The 20,256-nt window shown below is 35.7% G+C and overlaps 2 protein-coding genes across 5 annotated transcripts; both read right to left on the bottom strand.

The window, feature by feature from the left end:
- Positions 1–485: 485 nt before the first annotated feature.
- Positions 486–8,764, bottom strand: LOC135117440 (uncharacterized). Its single transcript, XM_064036724.1, has 4 exons — positions 8,664–8,764; positions 6,632–6,912; positions 4,116–4,309; positions 486–1,405 (listed from the first exon to the last, which is right to left on the bottom strand). The coding sequence occupies exons 2-4, from the start codon at positions 6,741–6,743 to the stop codon at positions 1,382–1,384; spliced, it is 330 nt and encodes a 109-aa protein (XP_063892794.1). The 5' UTR covers positions 6,744–6,912; positions 8,664–8,764; the 3' UTR covers positions 486–1,381.
- A 3,278-nt stretch (positions 8,765–12,042) lies between these two features.
- LOC110371793 (zinc finger protein ztf-16) lies at positions 12,043–19,986 on the bottom strand. 4 transcript variants are annotated; one of them, XM_021328182.3, is made up of 7 exons: positions 19,579–19,986; positions 19,282–19,407; positions 16,953–17,461; positions 16,442–16,752; positions 16,010–16,137; positions 15,698–15,880; positions 12,043–15,571 (listed from the first exon to the last, which is right to left on the bottom strand). In XM_021328182.3, exons 2-7 carry the CDS (start codon positions 19,354–19,356, stop codon positions 15,332–15,334), a joined length of 1,446 nt encoding a protein of 481 aa, XP_021183857.2. In that variant the 5' UTR covers positions 19,357–19,407; positions 19,579–19,986; the 3' UTR covers positions 12,043–15,331. The 4 variants fall into 4 exon arrangements, with proteins under 4 accessions (XP_021183857.2, XP_021183858.2, XP_021183856.2 ...); XM_021328183.3 differs by having other exon boundaries at positions 15,776–15,880; positions 19,691–19,986; XM_021328181.3 differs by having other exon boundaries at positions 19,691–19,985.
- Between the last annotated feature and the right edge of the window lie 270 nt (positions 19,987–20,256).

The raw sequence follows: 20,256 nt of genomic DNA, 5'->3' as shown, positions 1-20,256 counted from the left end.
TAAAAGCTGAACGCTACTACGCAAATGTCCATACTGTCCACATAATGCATAGTTTGGGCGTGATTGCACAATATTAAACATTGGGGCAGGGACATAGTGCCGCGGACACTCAAACCAATAAGCTCATACCGCACAAACTGCGATATATGTAGCGACATCATATAACATTGCCATGTTGATGCTAACGTGTTGGCTCGTATCGCGGTCTCGATTTATAACCTATTATAATATAGTAGAAATAAATTCATTTTGCCCTTCCCGCCGGAATTTTCCGATCAAACGCTGAGTGTTCGACATTTTAATTGAAATTCTGTTGATGTCGATCCCATCTTTGAAATTAAAAAGTTACGTTTTGGCAATTCTACAAAAAAAAACTCATTTGTATTATACCGCTATTATAATGCAAGATTTTTGGAATCACTTTGTATTTTATTTTAAAGATAGGTATATTATGTGGATCTACACATATAGTATGTTTGTTCAACAAAGCAATGGTAATTGCTACCTTTTCACAAAGCAACGACTCATTAGCTCACAAGCTCTTCGAGCGCTTAATTTGCAGTGTCATTATAACTACAACACAACAATACTCCACATGAAACTGCAAGAATAGACAGTTTTAATTATTTTGAGCTCCAGTTCATTACTTGGCACCGCACACACTTCCATTTTGTTTCCTTACAAAAACCAGGATGCACATATTTTCTTCTCAGTAATAAGTTTTGCTGTAATACGCGTGTAAGCTGCCTAGTCAATCACTGAAAGTATATGACACAACGCTTCCCCCAGCACGATGGAACAAGAAAATTCCGGAAATGTACATATAAATACGGTTGGTTGCGGTACCGTCAATTTTAAATAGGCCAAACAGACTCCTTGGAAATTCCATTCCAATCGTTAAGTTAGAACGATTTTATTATTGGTAAAGATAAGAGGCGTGAAACACGGGTCGCGAGTGTGAGGGAGTGGGAGGCTTGGAGAAATTCTAATTAGCGCTAATGGAACGCGCGTTCACCTGGAACTAGTCTGCGGCGAGTGCTTCGTACCTTGTGAAATTAATGTTAAATATTTTACAATGCACAGGGCCATAATCACACAAAATTATCCAAGTACGACATGCCACGTACCACGCCAAAGTCATAACGGAACAACAACAAACTCAACTAACCCAGTTCTTAAGGGCCGTTCCTAATTATACAACCTATTCCCACGAGGAATCTGGGGTAGAAATAACCAGTTTAATGAGTAGTCACAAATTTGAGAGTTAATCAAAATAATTTGGTTAATAAACGAGTTTTAACAAGAGATTACACAAACACTGAAAGCCACGAAATCTCACCAAGAACGCGAAAGATGATTTCCTTCACTGTTTGTTGATGATTTACTCAACGTGACCCAAGATAATCTAAAAAACACAAAAGACTTAAAGTTACATTAATTTCTTGTAAAAAAATCTCACAATACTTTCTTATATTCCTTTGCTGTGGTTCATTTAGAGCAGTTTTTTTTTTAATATTATTAAACTGAATCTTTATCTGCTTTTTTTCCAGTCCCCAAAACCCATACCCATGTATGTTGTTTCAGCTTAAAATTGGGGATAGTCGAATTTTAAACAAAACTATTTTGTGCCAAATATCCGAAGCGGAAAATGTTTTCATTGACAGCATTGTATAGCTTGCATATTTTTTCCTTTAATATAAAGTTCCAATGCCTTTGGGAAATGAATACATAAAAATAAAGTTTAACAGCGCAGTTTTCAGTTAATTTGATTCGCTAAATCTATGCTTTAGTTTTAGACATCATGAAAATGATTCACATCACATCCCCTTATTTGCTTACCTAACATAAAGGAAGACGAAATATTTTAACTAGCAGTAAACCATTAAAACATTCCCTTTGTGAATACAACATACGAGATTAAAATCTATTGTTATAGTAGCTTAATACGGGCGAGGCGAGATAAGCTACTATTGGTGTTCTGTTCCACAAAGTTATACAAGAACTATTCGAGGCTCTCCAACTGTTTTATAATATGGTATACTGTTAACAGGGCATGCAGCGTACAAGCGAGGTTAGTTACCCCGTATGAGGGAGCCAGGCGGCAATGAATGCCTAAGTGGTGCACACGGCTTATGAGATCCATTCATCCACGAGGTTCAATGCTGGTCAGTAAACAGGGCGCTTTCATCGCATACGTGTCACCTGGTAGCCCAGTGTGCATTTACCAATATCGAACTATTGGAATTATTTCAATGGGAATAGTAAACTCGTTAACATTTGACACTGTAATTCATATCAGAAACACAGGGCATTATTGGTTGGGCTATGCTATATTTAGATTTATCATTGAAAATACGCTGAAATAAAAACTTGATAAATACTTTGCAACTACTTAATCAAACGAAAAAAAAGATGCATTGAGAATTTTAGTAGCACAATACTTAAACGTACAACAAGGTAGCTCAGGAACAATACAACTGATTGTAATCACACCCGAATGGAGGGTTAATGTTAACCTGTGCGATCTGTCGCGATGTAACGAGGCCTGCGTCACGGCGTGTTCACTGAGCTGAAAGCCACTTGCTAGTCACAGACAGACAGCTGCCGACAAGCTGTGGCGACAAGGACGGGCCGTTGTTCGACGAGCGACACCACTCGTGCACATGATGATAAGGGATCGATGTCAATAATATTGTTTTGTTTATAAGGTGATGAGCTGAGATTGTAATAACAAAGAATCTGTGTTAGCTTAAATGTTGTATATAAAAATAAAAAAAAACAAATGTAAGTAAAATTCTGATTTATGTAAAAGAGTTCACAATATTAAACCTTAGCTTTTTCCATCACAATTGATGAAAAAACTTTTAATAGTTCGAGATACAATTTTACTCAATAAATATTGTTGCCATTCTAACTACTTACATATGCCAAAAAAAAAATGATTTTGTAAATGATTTAAAGAAGCCATCACCTTTTGCATTTGTGCTAAAAGGTGCTCTTCATTTTTGCAAATGATTCGAGCTAGCTTTTAAATATAATAAAAGCATACGCCGGCAAAATTTCATTAAAATTCACAATTAAATTAAAAGGAACAAAGCGCTTCAGAAATAGGGACCGACGGGCAATATTATACGCTGGTAATAGTCAAGGAAGCCTGCTAATTTAATTGTTCATTAGCAGGAAAATGTATAGGGAAATCAATTATAGTGCATATCGTACGATCCGCGTACATATCAAATCCGATTAATTGAATCGGGGTGGTTAACTTCAGCTCCAACTTCCACTCGAGAGGTGTCCCGGCGACAGGTAACCATTTAACCAAGTTAGCACGCGTAAGCGTCAGCATTTCGACTGTGCGCTGAATATTCAACGTTTTGCTATAACCATGCAAATTCTCCAAAGAGCTTTCAGTATCAAATGTTTGTTTAGGACAAGGATATTATTGGCCAACAAATAGTTCACTTAAATTTTATAAATTCGCTTTAGTGGCTTGTTAGTGGCGCCGACATTAGTTTAATGACGTGCCTGAAAATGTAAAGACAGAGGCGGGAGCGAAGTAGCCCGTACTACGTATATATGCTTGCCGTGAATGTATTCACGTCAGCGAGCAAACGTACCATGGGTGTGCAATTAGTTCCCTTCCGCACACAGCTACCAAAGGCTTTTATGACTGTCGGAGTTTTAAACGTAAGCGTAACTAAGACTTTCACGAGCACCTGATCTAAATTCAGATTCAGCAGAATTTTTAACAAACGTTTCAAGCTCTGATTTCAATACTCAAAAGGAAGCTATTTTCCTCGATCCTTAATGAATCCATACCGATTTGGACAAGCTGAAAACTGCAGAATGATTCCTTTTAATTGACAAGAATTCAAAATCATAATCCAGTGACTGTTGGTATAAAACCTATTCTAAAAGTTCAATCTTTTATATTCTATTCTACAACGCTTCTTACTGGGATTACTTTCATATTGCATTTTAGATTCAGAACTTGAGTCTCAAATGTGACATGAAACAGCCACTGCTCCGTAACGACGCTGCGGAGAAATTCAAAAGTAAACAAAGCTAAGGAAGTTAGTTCTTATCACTAGAACAAAGAAACAGTGCGGACTCACTAGAGCGACGGAGTTGTTGTTCTGTTGAAGCCACCGCAATATGGCACTGGCGGTAGTGAAGTCCGGCCGAGGGGGTGGCGGCACCGCGTGCTGCAGCGAGCTGGCCAGTTGCTGAGCCAGCTCCAAGGCGCGGGCGCGGGCTGCACGACCTGGCCCTGTGGTGGCCGTGCCTCCCGTACCCGTCCCGCCTGCTTCTGAAACACAAGCCAAAACAAAAATGATAAAATTTGATGCATAAAAGTTAGTGTAAAAGTTAATCAACAAAAGATTATTAAGATCTATAATGCAATATGCGACGAAGAAGAGGGCAACGACATGAGAACAACAGTAAATGCGCAATAAGCAAAAAAAACGATAACTTAACACTATATTCGAACTTGAATATTAGGCTCTTTCATACACTGTAATAGATCATCAAATGCAAATATAACAGCTAACATTACGTGTGCGTTAAACACAAGGAAAACTATGCAACTTAATTGCAGCTTACAGGCTTTCGTGGACGCTTAAGCAGCGCAACAGATGGCGCTGTTTCGTTAAACGCAAAACATGGACCTATGCGAGAAAGAATAAAAAATATTATAAAGGAATGACGCAGATGATAATAATCTTTTAAATGCAATAATTTGTAGAATCATGAGGACTATTGATAATAAAAAAACCGGTATTCTAGCTGCTCTGTGAACCGATCTAAGCTATATATTTCGAATAATATCCTAGATCGCGGTATTGAGATTTTCACAGTCCTTGATATGGAGTCGCGGAACGAAGTTTTATAAGCGGAAGTGTATGTCTTCTGTTGTGTCGGTACTTACTAGACATTGATCGCTGCTCAGTGCAGTCGCATCTGTTTAGTAAGGATACGGCACGCATTTCACGGTATAGTTTAACGATGTTAAACCGGCTGGCTTGTAGCGTGCGCCGACTCCCGTTCGCCCGGACGGCCGGCCGCGACGGTGAGGCTCGCGCACATTCCCTGACCGGCCTTTGCAATACGCTTTGTTAGTCTAGACACCGGGTTTAGAAGTCTTGAACACTTCCACGTGCAGGCACTGACCACGTCAGATGCCAGATTTTTGCATTTTAGTTTAAAATTAACGACACGTTGCTGTTTGCTGATCAGTAACACTATGCCAACTGAGCTACACCTTCGACACAGTTTCGATATCAAGTATTAAATTACGGAAAGGTATACTGTCATTCGATACATGGACTAACGTCAATGTGCATTATTATTATTGTAATTTTGCAGCCATATATGTACGACATCACCTTCAAGAACCTATTTATAAACTTGCTCCTGATAATAAACGCGACCTCCACCGTGTATGCCAAGTTTTGATGCAGAGTTAGTTAACAGTCCGGAGAGAATAACAAAACTTTTGCATTCACCGTAATGTGGAGCTAGAATTTGTTGATTTCGTTTTGTGCAGAATTTTTCATTAAAATTCTTTAAAACTGTAGCGAGATTAAAATGATTATTACGTTTTTAATTTTTTTGCAGCCGGAGCCATTTGGTACTTTGCCTGCTGCTTAGAGGTTTTTTCCCCGGAAGAGATGGCGAGGTGTGGAGACAAAAAGGGAAGGCCTTTGTCCAGCAGTAAACAATCATACAATCTAAGAAAAAAAAAGTATACAGGTAGTGTCTAAGCTTCTTTACCGAAAGAACTCATTAGCACAGCTTTTACGTACCACAACGGTGTAGTACGCGGCAAGCCCGGCCGTTTCACTATATCCCATGTGGTCGTTGCGTCTGTTTGAGTCCTGACCTGGATTAGCTCAGTAAAGTTAATGCTTTAGGAAATCCTCATTGGCTGGCAGCCCGTTGTTTGTAACTATGCCAGCTTTAACAGTCGCCTATTACTATTAGTGAAACCTAACATTTGAACGTTATGAGGATTATAAACGTTAACTGCGTTCACTTAGTGAGTTCTTTTTTTTAATTTTAATTAAAACTGTCATCACACCAGACTGGTAGATCGAGCCTTAACCCCTCTTCACAAGAAGTCTATTCTATCTATCAAGTAAAACGCAAAGTAAATATTCGAACTCATCAAATGTATTACAAAAGAAACTATTCACGTGCTTAAATCGAGCTAAGATTAGAAAATACAATTTTATACGTTCTTATAAATCTCTATTCATTAACCACCGTACAGCCAGCATAAGCGCCACGACACAAATCTCTTCGAAATTACTCCACTCGCGCAAATTGCGCGGGGACCGAGTGAATTGCATCCGCCTAGGAACAATGGCGCTTTTGCTTCGAGCAAAAAAAAATCTTCATCATTTTACCCTTCGTTATAATAGTAGGAACGTTGCGATATCTTCATACTACCACGCCACCACCGCATATAATATGCAGCTCTTTTATTTGCGGATTAAATAACCGGACACGTAATTAGCACATGCGACCCCGCATTCACGCTTGTTTAGAGTAATAATATTGTTGTGGTTTGGTGCAGAGAGCAAATACGTAATTCGCATTATAGAATAGGTATGTGAAATTAGCATACGTTGCGGTATCTGGGAATCCGTAGCATCTGCATCGCCAAACAACCGCTGTGTGCAGACGTCCAGCAGCCACCACCTGGTCACGTGTTCAGGTAAATGCCAACACCCCGGCATTGCAAACACGTCAACCACTCATTTTATTCACATCACTTTAAACCTTCAAAGTCACATACGCATTGTTTTACAGAGAGTTTTGAATTGAAGGAAAACTTATGTTGCCACAGGTGGGTTAATCGCGTCGGAAGCCTTTATAATAATTCCAATATCCCTATACTCAAGGTATCTAAAAGAGATCAGTTTTTGCAAAACATAATAATAACAGAAGGTTTCATTTGGCGTTTGGCGTCGAGGAGAAAATATTCCATAACGAACATATAAATTTCCCAGTGACCCGGTTCGACTCCGCTCGAAAGCAATTTTTACGTTTGACTCGTTTGCTGCACTTTTAGCATGTTTTCCTATTGGACTCGTAAGGGGCAGATTAATGGAATGTATTTTTGAAAAAAGAAATAGTTACTTATTAGTTGTATTTAAATCAAAGATGAAGAACATATATAATTCGAACATATATGTATATTCACAAAAACTCATTGTTGACGGCTACTATCTAGGAAAACAAAAGAATAATAGCAATTCAAGTAACATACATATAATGGAGGAACTTTTTTCCAAGAAGGCTTACTCCGAGATAAGCCGCATCCATTCGGACTTAGCGGACACTGTGAGACGAGAGGGATTTACGGACGCTGATGAAAATGTCGAGGTAAAAGAAAAACTGATAGTTTAACAGTAAAATGTCGGTATCTACAACGTAAATACAAATGAAAATGTTGTTCAAAGCTATAATCATATTATTAAGCTGAAGAGATTTTCTGATCTAATGTCAGGAACTAACGATTTGCATTTATTTTTTTCAATACGGAGGACGGCTATAGGCGACTTTTGTCAAACAAGTGCGCAGATTAGTCCTCACGTCACGCGGGCGAAAACACAAGAGGAAGCTAGTAACAAAATAAACAGTCCTACTGAAGGAACGAAATAAAGCACACCATTTGTTAAGGAGTAAATTGAACTAGACATGTGCTGCTGTATTGGGTAAAGCAGTGGGTGGTCACGGTCGTGTGGAGCGTGACTGGCTATGAAACGTAATGTAATTTAATTTAACCCCTGATAAATCTGTTAAGGGTCGATGAAAAATTACAATAGTTTTGTTATTAAAGGTCAAGTCGGAAGATCCCAATATTAAGAATGACAATGTGTAATACGGTTATTAAAGAAACTTCTAGGATGTCGAACTCGGAAGGGCCAGGGGCAGTGGAGACGAAATTGATAGACCTTTTGCCCAGCAATGGGGTAGTAGTCTACGAAAAAAAATGTGTAAGAGCATATAATTAGACCAATGTTAAATCTTTTCCCAGGAATGGGAAGTAAGTGGTTATTGGAACCAAAATATGATTTACGAGTTCAAAGGATTATCGCGTTCTATAGATTTCATTTTAATTCATAAATCCAAACTTGAAAAAAAAATGCAAACTGATATTAAATTGGTACACAATAGCTTCCTAACAAATATTTGTGAATGTGAAATGACGATGCCAGAGATAAGAAAAACGCCTAAAATTTTTATCTTGACGCTATCCCACTAAGATAAAATTCTCTTGTTGGTCATAGAGGGTCATTCAAGATTTCTTTACGTTAAATTTTTTCATACGTTTTTAAATTTTCTCTATGACGGATGGTTTTCCATCTTAGCATATTTAATTTAGCCGGCTAGAGTTATTATTCAGTGTCAATCACATTACAATGAAGACATCGACGAAGATGGCACAAATAAATCGGAGCCTGCCCTTCTGCTGGCGCCTTGTTTTATAAAAGCGTGAAGAACTACGACTCTCGATAAATAATAACGTATACAAAAATATTGCATTCCAATCAACCGGCTTGGGCTTAAAATTATAATTGGTTTGGTTTTGAAGTTACTGTTGGTAGTAATTATTTTAATGAAATATCTAAAATAAGTAATTAAAGGATTACTCGTTAACAATAGCGAGGGCAATTTGACGCGTGCAGATTAACCGCAAGGACGACGGAGCGTCCGCGGAGGCTGCGTGCGGGCGGCGGACTGGCGCCACGCCACCCTCTGTTCAACAGTTTGCACCCTCTCCCACGAAAACGTCACCCCTATTTCCTGTAAAGCCTACAATCCGCCTGTATACTCGAAGATCTCACAAAATTTACTTCTTACGTATTGTTTAACTAGGTTAGCAATATTCCAACTTGCCAATACAATACATTAGTAATTTTTCCATTAAAATTTTAATTGACAATAAAATTCGTCATATTAAGCAAAATTCGTCATATTGACGATAAGTCTTGGTTGTGATTCGTGATATACTAAAAAATATGTAAAGTGGTGTCATCCAGGATATAAATAGTCTGATAACTTTAAAATAAATTATTGCTCAATTAATAAAAATAATATTTATAAATAAACCGGCCAAGTGCGAGTCGGACTCGCGCACCGAGGGTTCCGTACAAATCCTGTATAGATAAAAAGTGAGTCTCGCGCCAACCGTTCAGTTTAGAACAATCATAGTTATGATTATTTTGTGAGACCAAAATAGTTAATATTTTTTATTTTATAATATAACTAAAATAGTAGGCCAGTACCTTGTAAAAGTTATTTTATTAAAGTTATTTATATACAACATTTTGTAGTCATCGGGACAATAGACCTAGGTATTTGGTATAAATTTCAATTTGATACCTTTATTCGTTTGTGAGAAATAAGGTAGTAAGTTTCATTTTATTAAAATATTTTTTTTTACATTATATAACTAAAAAAATGAGATTTTCGTAATTTTTCCTATATTTGCATTATATGACAATGCTTCATGCCAAATTTCAAGACTCTGAGTTTACGGGAAGTATCCTGTAGGTTTTGATTCCTTTGCGAGTGTCGAAAATTTGGTGAAAATATCGACATAATCGGCTGTATCTTTTGATTGGCTTGGCTTAGAAGTTTGATATTTTCACAGCTTAAAGGGACAATAGACCTGAGTATTTCATGTGAATTTCAGCTTGATACGTCCACGCGTTCTTGAGATAAAGGGTCTTGACAGACAGACAGACAGACAGACAGACGGACAACAAAGTGATCCTATAAGGGTTCCGTTTTTTCCTTTTGAGGTACGGAACCCTAAAAAGAACTAAATTGTTACAAAACTTTATTTTGACTTTGTTGAATCACCTACAGATGTGTCCGTAATTGCTTCAATGGGATCAGTTGAACCTCTTCTAATCTATTATTTTTTTAAAAAAAGTCTTCACAAAACAGGACAGCAAAAAGCATATGATTGATGAGGATGGCTTTTAGCTCATTGCTAAGAAACGAACAGTGAATATTTGGAAACCAGTTGATAAATACTGTAAAAATGCATAGCCCAATAGAGCGATTAAGATAAAAGTATTTGGCGATGGTCTGTATTATTTCTAAAAGTTTAAAATTATATCATCTTCTCATTGTTCAAAGTTTGAACAATTATATTTTTTTACAAAATACAGCTTTGTTTTTAAATTGAATAATCCGGACCAGCTCACAACCATTACTTTCATAGAATAGAATAGATTTATTAATTTATTACAAATTCATGTCATAAAAATTTCTTAATATGATACTTATTGGACTAAAATATTATATGGACACTGATGAATGTCAAGCAGAGCAAGCCAAGAAAGTGACGGTAGAAAGTTGTTACAATTTCAAGAAGTTTTTACTGATATTTATCTAATTATTAATTTCTTAACAAGAAAAAGTAAATTGTCCTGTGATATTTATTGTCAAGTCTAGTAGACTTGAATTTGAGCCTTTTATTTCTTCCAAAAACTATGACCATATGAATACAATGTAAAAGATTAACTTGATTCTTGATTTGCATGGAAGCAGGACTAAATCTAAAACACTTTTCAAACAGTTGTCGTTTACTATTTAGGTACACTAGTATTTTTAGTTGATGGCCAAATCCATAAAGTTATCAGAAGTAGGTAGGTAACTTTTTCTGAGGTTATTCAGTTGACAAGACAACATTCTTCAATATAATATGTACTGATACCATTTCATTCAGAATATAGGAGTTCTAAACTTATTTTAGCTGTGCCAGGTCACATGCACAAATAAGGACCTCAATAATCGTTGAACCGTAAAGTTATCTCAGTGACTAGATACCATTTCTTGTTACTGATACTTATCGAATGAGGCGCAAGGAAACTTTATAGACAGTTTCTTACACATAATTTAACTTCCGTATACTGTACTTACCGGCTATAATGCCATCCATCTGCTGCAAAGCAGCTTCTAGTAACTTTGAAGGATCAGATTCTGGCGAAGTCGGGTTATTATCGCCATCAACTTCTGTAGTTTTTCCCATTACACTTATGTTATTAGTTTTATGAACTTATAGAACTGTTACAATCGATTGAAAATACTTTTACAGATAGTTACTAAGAAGTTTATAAAATTATTGGAAAAGTTAACTTTTTGTCAACAAAACTTTGACTTGACATTTCTTTCTACTTCTGTTTGACATGTCACGACTAACCTTTTTTTTTGCAATGGCATCAGTATATACAGCCTAGTACGAATAAATGATGACGCAGCTACTGCGTGTCTATTAATTTATTTTATCATTTAATAAGTTTCAATTATTGCAGCTAAATCGTACTTTTCGTTTTATTTTAATCATGTTCAATAGAAAGTCACCCGAGGGACAACCCATGGTATACTGGCACTGCGGGCCACAAATTCTTCAAGATGAATAATCCCAAGATTTGTCGGCCAATTTCGTTGCCTTCGATGCAGAAGCCATTTAGCCAGGATGACGTGCTAAGCAAGCTACTTGGTTAAAGTACCTACTAAGTAGTGAGTAGCCTTAAAAAATATAACTTGAAAAACTGGATCTGTGAGGTCGATCTGCGTCTTGGGACCGAGTTGATTTAAACATTTATTTCGTTTTAATATTTCATTTCATATATATGCAAAGCGCATCATAACCGCAATGGCAGTGAAAATTGGCTCTACAAATGTCGGCGCGAGTTCCTGCAAATCTTTTGTATTTGTTCACATTCACAAGTACGGATGTCGCCAATATCAATTTTATTAGGATATTAAACAAAAAAGACACAAGTTAGGTAATGTAGTAAATAGGAGATGACTGACGGCAGATGCGAGAGACGTGACTGTTAGGGCCTGGTAAAGGACACAGGCTACTTATTATATGAGAGACGGATATTATTTTAAGTATTCCCGGGTCACGGTTGAAACCGCAGGGCACAACTGGCCTGTAGCAAAGGCTCTTTTCACTATCTTTGTGGGTACTAGGTAATCAGGTTTTCTATCACTAAAATAATACTCCGCTTGTATGTCATAGTTTATTAATATTTCATTAGACCCTTTACCAAATTATTATAAAGTAAATAAATAGAACTACATATTCGGTAGTAAGTACCATTTGTTTATAACCCTTAATCGTCACACAAAGACGACAAGAGCAATTTTTATCAACTGCAAATAAACTTTTCTAAGAAAACAAGCATAACAGCCACATTAGATGTATATAAATGTATTCTTCTATACATAAATAAATAACATTTGATTCGATTTCCCAGATTCTAATAGGTGTATATTTATAAATAAGTGTCAATGTTTAAAATGCACACTTCTAAATAAAGTCTGACAATATTTATATAATGATAATATTATAATCAATATTAAACTATTGATCTAAGGCACAATCTGCTACAATTTGATATAGTAACTATCACTCATGATTCCAAACTGGTTTCTCGTAAGTAGTAACCCTATTTTATATTATTAGTACAGTTTGATATTATTTCTCTTAATATTGATATCATAAAGTAACAGAAAAATATCAACGACAAAATTCAATCTGCTTACAGTTACTAATTGCTTTCAACCATGTTAATTTTTCTATCTTATATTACATACATAACAACTTAAAATAAAATTATAATGTTGGTAAGCTGTGTTTTGGTATTAAGGTGAGGATCGCTACACTAAATATTCTGCTTTTATTATTACATATTAAATGGTGTATATTATAGTGTTCGTTTAAGATACAACCAAATCTAGTCAAAGTCGTTATTCTAAGTCACGCTGCTCTAGTTTCAAAGTAGGAAACAATTTTTTTTTTCAATGAATGATAATGTTTCATTAGGAAAAAGTTCCCAAAATGTTACTTTTAAAAATACTGTTTGTATCTACACGATTGATGATATAATTTTAATTCAACAATATTCTAAAACAACTTCAAATACTTTTAAGTTTACAATTTGTATTACTACCACACAAAAAATAAAATATTTACTTCAAACCGCAACAATCAACAATGTTATTGCTGCATTGCAAATAAATCAATTAAGAACGCCACAACATGTAGTTGAATTCCTTGGGTTCTATTATGATTTTTTAGCAATGCAAAAATCCATGTAATAGATAGAAGTTAAATAAATACAACTACATCTTTAAACCTCTGCATTCTGAAAACATTTTATATTTAAGATCTGTTCTTAATTACACCTAGAATCTATAAAATATATTACTCTATTAAATATTAAAGGCAATATCTATCATTAGATATGGACGGATTAAGTAAAGGCGCCCAACGGGGGTTACCGATTAATAATATTAATAGCTCTTATAGACTAACCTACACTTGTATTAACACTAAATTGCGGCGCGACGGGACCAAAATATATATAATATAACACTCAAGTTCTACATAACCAACAATTGAAACAGCATAATATAAGAATCTCTATAAATAAATATGTGTTGCTCATTTCAGGTAACTCACTATGTCCATGCAACTCACGGACGGACTACCGCGTGCGCCGACTGCTAACCTAGTACCAATGCAATAACAAAACAAAATAAACTTCGTTGGTAAACATAATTTCAGTTCCATCTAAGTCAATTTAGTAAACTTATCAGGCAAGACCACAACCGATATTAAGTACTTAATCGCTAAAGGAATGTAAATCTCAGGTTAAAACAAAGAATGGAACGGATTCACCGATGTTATGAAATATGAATACGTTGTACAAGGTAAGTACCTAAAAATAAGATAATAACATCTACATTATATGAAACAAAATACGACGCCTATCTTCCTAATTGCGTTAGTGTGGATAGTCTAAAATATTGTATAGATTAAAATCGTTATCCTGATTACGAACAAGTATTTCAATAGGTAAAAGTTAAAAAGATAATTTTGTATTGATTGCTACAAAAAATGTTGATAAAATCGTTTACCACAAAGTTGAGCATTTTTCTTAAAATAAATTATTTACTTATTTTAATTAATCCATAAATAAGTAGCTTAAAACTCAACCACGATTAACCAATCTGCCTGCATGAAATTTGATATAATAATAAATAACGAATCTATATTAAACAGGCACCAATAAAAGCACTTGCAACTTTCTGTGGAGTATATCACCTATGTAATGTCTGTGAACTAATGTTATTATGCTTTTGTGCGAGTACAACACTCATCATGCTCCGTGCTTGAGCTTCATTGAGCAAGGTGTGCTAAGTATAGCCACTTGTTACATGCTATATTCAATTTACAACATTTTAAAATAACTTTCCTACTTACTTTTTTCCAAATAAAACTCGAAACAGAAAGTGCTTTTTGACTACAATACAGTAGATTGACTTTTTAAGTACATAAAGAAATTTATAATTCTAAGAATGTATAATATGTATTTTAGAAAAAATAAATAATAACAACAAAATAATTTAACTTGTACATTAAGTATTAGTCGTGGACTTGCATCACATGCATTTTATAAAAGGAAACATAAATAAAAACGGAATGTAGAATTTATAATTCCTGTCTGTACACAATCACAATAATTAAACCATCACGGATTATCATAGGCTTTGCCTTTCTATAACTTCTCAACAGCGAAATGTAAAAATATATATTAATTTGTACACTCTTCACCATAAGTTTTATTTTAATAAACATTTGTAAAATTCACTATCGCACCAAAATACTCTAAAATTGTTTTTAATCACGGTAATGTACAGTTAAGTACTTCAAGACAAAAATAAATATAAAATATTTAAAAGATAATTTGAGTAGGTAGTTACTATTCCCCACCAAAGAATGAATAATTTCCAACAATCTCACAAACTGGAATGTATACGTCATAATTTGGAATGTCAGTAATTACAAATTACCACTGAACTTATTTAATAAGTCTTATTATAAATCAAATTTATTAGACATGACCTCGTATTTATTTAATTTTTAAATAACCATCTCATATCCCTTTTATTTAAGTACTAAAATATCCATATAAATATCTTCGCACATTTAACTACTTTAACCACTAAATATACCTTGACATAATTTGCACTTTAAAAATAAAAAATAGCTTCGGGGGGACGTTCAGCATATAGCATATTCGAAGCACTTCAACATACAGTGCCTGCATGAATTAGGAATGTAGTAACGCACGAAATAAGGCGAGAGAAACAATCAATTGTATCTAAGAACCATAAAAGTAAATAAGGTGAAGTATCTTCGAAGTGCTTACGGACTATGCACACATAGCATACGAAAAGTGCATCATCAAACCAAAAGTCAGTGATCGAACGGCCCCCCTGCAAACAGTCATTGATGGCTCTTGCTCAGCAGGTGGGAGTTGAACTCGTAAACATTGCAGCACTGCTCGCCGCAAATGTTGCATTTCCACGGGTTGGAGTCGCAGTGGCAGCCCTTGTGAAGGAAGTACAGCGTGGAGTCCGGGAAGGTAATAGAGCAAAACGTACATACGAGTGACGAAGGCAGCATGGCAGCGTCGCCGTGAGTCGACGTGATCACTCCGCCTTCTGACGGCGAAGCACGGGAGGCCTGTAAAAGAAATGCCGAACTTGATGATCACGTAATTGTACATCATTGAGAGAACCACGACTACTCTCCAAGCGAAACTTAAAAGATCAGGTTTATTCTTTATTATTCAACTCGACATAAACGTACGCTAGAGCCCCGAGCGCGTCCACGAGCAGAGATGCGCCGGCGCAAATCTTCTCTTAATAAACTTTTTAGCGGTGACACCTTGATCAGAGATGACAGACTCGAGGAAACACCGCGTTTATCGCCCCCATTAGTCTCGCCTTCCCGCATTTCGTTATTGCCCGATTCCTCTTGAGTGTTGGGTTCCTGAAACAATTAATGACCACATCTTTATTACATCTTTCTTCACACCGTGTTTACAAATAATTGTAGTGACTTTTTTAACATAAAGTTCAAGCATCATTGGCCCATAGATTACTTATTACGGGAACTTACCTGTTTGATAGGTATCAGAGTGATGGACGGAGTAATATTGGTAGGTAGTCCAGCTGACAGGGAGCTGCTAGCGATGGCGCTGTCTCCAGATTGTGGTGAGCTGGGGCCTTCGCCGTTCATGCGGGACTCTATAAAACAGAATTTACCAGTCATTGACCCCTTTTTGATACAAAAGCCATGTATGTTGTCCATCTGGACCTACCGAGTTGCTATTGTTTATTACCAGATGCTGTAACAACTTATAACTTTCAAAAACAGCTGTTGCATCATCTGATACATAATATTGAAAATATTAAAGGAAGTCTTACATCTTTGATTTGATTTTAAAATTTTTAATGTCTAGCTCTATCCCACAAAACAATATACCTAAACTCGTAATACAATCATAAATCAAAACAGTAAGTTTTGAAATCAATATTTTTTCTTAATTACCTGAGTTGCCTAAATGGTTTTGACCAGGAGAAAAAGTTTCGTTATTGTCGGCCATTGAAATCTCAACATGTGGGGTCAAATAATGCATTGGTGGTGTAGCATTGTCGACGGAACGGGCGCCATTGCTATCGCCGCTGTCGGAGTAAGTAGCGGCCACGGACACAGACAGACTGGAACCTAGTGCACCAAGGGCATTGATGGCACTGGGGTCCATTGTACCATCAGAGTACGCGGCGTTGGCAATTCCCGCAGCAAGGAGCGATACTGAAGAGTTATTCCCTGGACCAGGGTTGTCCAAATCGATACCATGTCTGCAAATAAAACATCGGTTGTAAAGGACACCATCATTAGGTACTGACACTTAAGGCACAATATTCTGATAAGCTATCTAAACAAATGAATCAGTAGCAAAGAAAATAATATTAGTTAAACTAATCAGTAACGTCCCAGAACGATTCGCGATATGGAAACGTCACGCCTCTTCAAATAGTAAGTAAAGAAATGAAATTACCTGTTGAAGAAATGAACCCTGAGGCTTTTCATGGTGGGAGCGCGATAACTACACAAGGGGCAAGTTTTAACGAGGTCATGCTGTCCAACGTGTTCGTTTTGGAAATGCGCGCGCATGGCAATTTGGCGCTGGAATCCTCTGTTGCAGATTGGGCAATGATACGGCAAGCTCTTGGTGTGAGTTGTGAAATGTTCTGCTAAGTGATCTTTTCTGAAGAATCTCTTTTGACAAACGCGGCATTCGTACGGCTTTACTCCAGTATGCCGCATTTTATGTCGGCGCATGTTGGCGCCATTTGAAAACTTCATGTTACACACGTCGCATTCAAACAGCTTTCTGTGAGGTCGGGGATCGGCATTTTGTGCAGCTGCCACATTGTTGTTGTCAGGGGAACATTGGGCCATGTGGGTGGTTAATGCTCGACTACTTAATGTACTAAAGGTATTGCATGTGGTACATTTTAGCAATGTACCACCCCTTTTTGGAGTTTCTTTGCTATTCGTGGCCACCTGAAAACGTTAATAAAGAATATAGACTTTATAATAATCAAAGTAAATTTTAATACTTTCACATTTACATTTATGTTTTGGAAGTTGGGCTCAAGCGTTGCCTACAATAACTGCATCGTGTATTATATTATACCATAGGCTTCTTAGGAGTTCCCAGTTACCCAGGAGTCCTGAGAAAAACTGGTTTGACTTACTCAATATTACAGGAAATATTATTCTTATGTACTCGTAACAATTCTACTCTCATTACTTAAATCTTGAAACAATTACTTTTTGGTTTGAAAGCGTTTATTCCCTAAATAGTCCTATTGTCCTAGTCCCGGCTCTAATGATGGGAACTCTGAGAAATAGGAGCTTCGAAAATTGTAGACACACAACGAGCAATTCAGATATTTCAACTTATTGTCTGCCTAACATTCTTCCAGACTAACTTGTATTGTAAAATTAAAACAACATTTGATTGGAGTTAGCACTGGCATAGACAATAATACACTGAGATGAATGGTGTTAAGTCTAAAGATCACAATAGTTCACAGCTATAAGTACTTAGCTATGATTAGTTACATATTATTTTCCTCATTTATTTTACATCAGATCAGAAATCTAAAGATAAGCAGATATTCATGTAATATTTTTTTTATCTTCAGGTTTGCCAGTATGTAATAAAACCTTTTTCTTGCAACTTCTTTTTAAACTCGCTTATCAATAACATGCCAGGAACAAATTAAATAAAAAGATCCCAAAATATTGTTGCATTTAATACTTTAGTTTAAGACTTAACATTTGGTGAAAGTCAACGTGCAAACTTGAACAGGAAAAAGTGATAAATATTTAGGTCATCACATCAAAAGGTGCAAAAATGTCTATAAGTGAATCAGAAAGCACTTTTATCATTGACAGTTTCATAAAAATGACACTACTTTGAAACAAACAGTAAAGTTAGACTGCTGATAGTGTTTTGTTTTCAACATAAAATCCCATATTGGCAAACTTAATTCATGTTAAGCAAGATCTAACCTTTTTTTGGATGGCATTGGTGCAGGTGCGACACACTTTAATAATAAAGCAATATAAAAACATGAAAATAAATAATGTAAATAAGAAAGATAGTGTCCTAATACACCTGTTTCACTACCAACTGTCTTTAATCAAAATTAAGGACAATGGTCAACTATGGTTAACTTGTCCATAACCATCAATAATTTCTTTGGCAAAACTGTCAATATATTGTAGAGTACAATTTTAAAATATTTTTATAAGTTAATCAGCGTGAGGCAGAAATACCTAATGGGACTAATCAGAAAAAGCTATATGTTTTCATAACTTCATTACCTTGGAATTCAATACCTAATTAGTTAAAATGGGTTTATAATGCAATCCCATAATGATAATTAGCATAGCACTATGAGTAATGTCAATTGTTTTGAGAAATCCTACATGGGAAATAAATGTCCACTTGTTTTAAGTGAAGACAATAACATAAAATTGCTATGTGGACCCTTAACATTTAAGACCAATTCCCCATAAATATTTTTTAAAGAAATACTGTTACTCTGTCCTACATAAACAGTGTAAAGAAATATTTAGAATGTTTGAGATTTCATTGATACACTTTCCTAATTTTTGCTATTATTATGTAAAAATATCCATTAAAATAAATAATAAAACAGGTCTAAAACTATGTACCTGTTTTTCTCCAATGCTACTATAGATATTCCCGAAACTAGTGTATATTTTAGTACGACACACTTTTAATCAGCAAACTAGGTAAACCAGACTAGTCCACAACTAAATTACAGTTAACAAATGAGCTTACTAACCGGTTCATTTTTGACTGCAGATAAATTCGGTGACACGGTGCCGGAGTCGGCCTCTGTTTCCCCTTTTGATGACATCACATTACCATGTAGAGGGCTTTCTGATCATCACTCTCCCGCCTTCCAAGACTACGAAAACATAAGCACGTCAAAACAAAAACGAATGGATTGTAAATATACATCTCCTATCACGTTATACACTAAACAATGTCCTAAAATGCTTCAAAACACAGAACAAGTTGTTTCTCGTAAGAATGGCGAGGTGACCCATTTACGAAAACATACGAATTATCTACTCACGTTATATTACTTTTTAACCACTATCTGTCGTATTTAATGTTTAATTCCATATTCCACGTATTGTATAACTAGTAAAGTCGCTAAAACACACGGTAATAAATCACAAACTCACGTTAGCTTGATACGTCGACAACCAGAACAGCGGTATTTTAGGGAGAGATCGCTATGTGGCCTAATTCAATGCTTGAGTTCGATGCACAAAATACGTGTTACGCGTATAACTGTAAATGCATAAATAAGTGGATCCCCGTTGAACTTGCGTTATTTTAGCTTTAATATGCAATGTATGTATTTACTAAGCTCTAAGAAGGAATTTCTTAATGAAATTAAAAACTTTTAACCAAAACCATTTTGATAAAAAACCGAACACCTGTAAAGTGTTTTTTTTTCTTCACTTTGATTATTGAATGTGGCAACAATAAATACTTAATGACGTCATGAAATTTCCGATCTTTCCGATCATTTTTCATTTTTATATTCCTATCTAAAGAAATCCAAATAAAATAAATGAAAAAATTAGAAACTAATGAAATCATGATCATGAACCATCATTGAGTTTATAAAAAAAAAAAAACTGGGTGAGCTAAATAAAACCGTTTAATTACGGCCGACTATCCGCTAAATCTTGTAACTATTTTTAAAGATTTCCGTCCCACGGTTTTAAGTAATTGTTCTGCC

This window comes from Helicoverpa armigera, chromosome 10, assembly GCF_030705265.1.
Source record: "Helicoverpa armigera isolate CAAS_96S chromosome 10, ASM3070526v1, whole genome shotgun sequence".
In the NCBI taxonomy this organism is placed as follows: domain Eukaryota; kingdom Metazoa; phylum Arthropoda; class Insecta; order Lepidoptera; family Noctuidae; genus Helicoverpa; species Helicoverpa armigera.
This window is presented reverse-complemented; position numbering and strand designations above follow the sequence as displayed.

What these genes read in the sequence shown, in the direction of transcription:
- LOC135117440 (XM_064036724.1), bottom strand. Translation starts at nt 6,743, where the DNA reads ATGCCGGGGTGTTGGCATTTACCTGAACACGTGACCAGGTGGTGGCTG. An exon ending in GGATTCCCAGATACCGCAAC is followed by an intron (nt 4,310 to 6,631) that starts GTATGCTAATTT and finishes CTTGTGTTTCAG; the next exon opens with AAGCAGGCGGGACGGGTACG. An exon ending in ACAACAACTCCGTCGCTCTA is followed by an intron (nt 1,406 to 4,115) that starts GTGAGTCCGCAC and finishes TGTGTTTTTTAG; the next exon opens with ATTATCTTGGGTCACGTTGA.
- LOC110371793 (XM_021328182.3), bottom strand. Translation starts at nt 19,356, where the DNA reads ATGTCATCAAAAGGGGAAACAGAGGCCGACTCCGGCACCGTGTCACCG. An exon ending in AGGGTTCATTTCTTCAACAG is followed by an intron (nt 16,753 to 16,952) that starts GTAATTTCATTT and finishes TTTTATTTGCAG; the next exon opens with ACATGGTATCGATTTGGACA. An exon ending in AAACCATTTAGGCAACTCAG is followed by an intron (nt 16,138 to 16,441) that starts GTAATTAAGAAA and finishes TCTGTTTTATAG; the next exon opens with AGTCCCGCATGAACGGCGAA.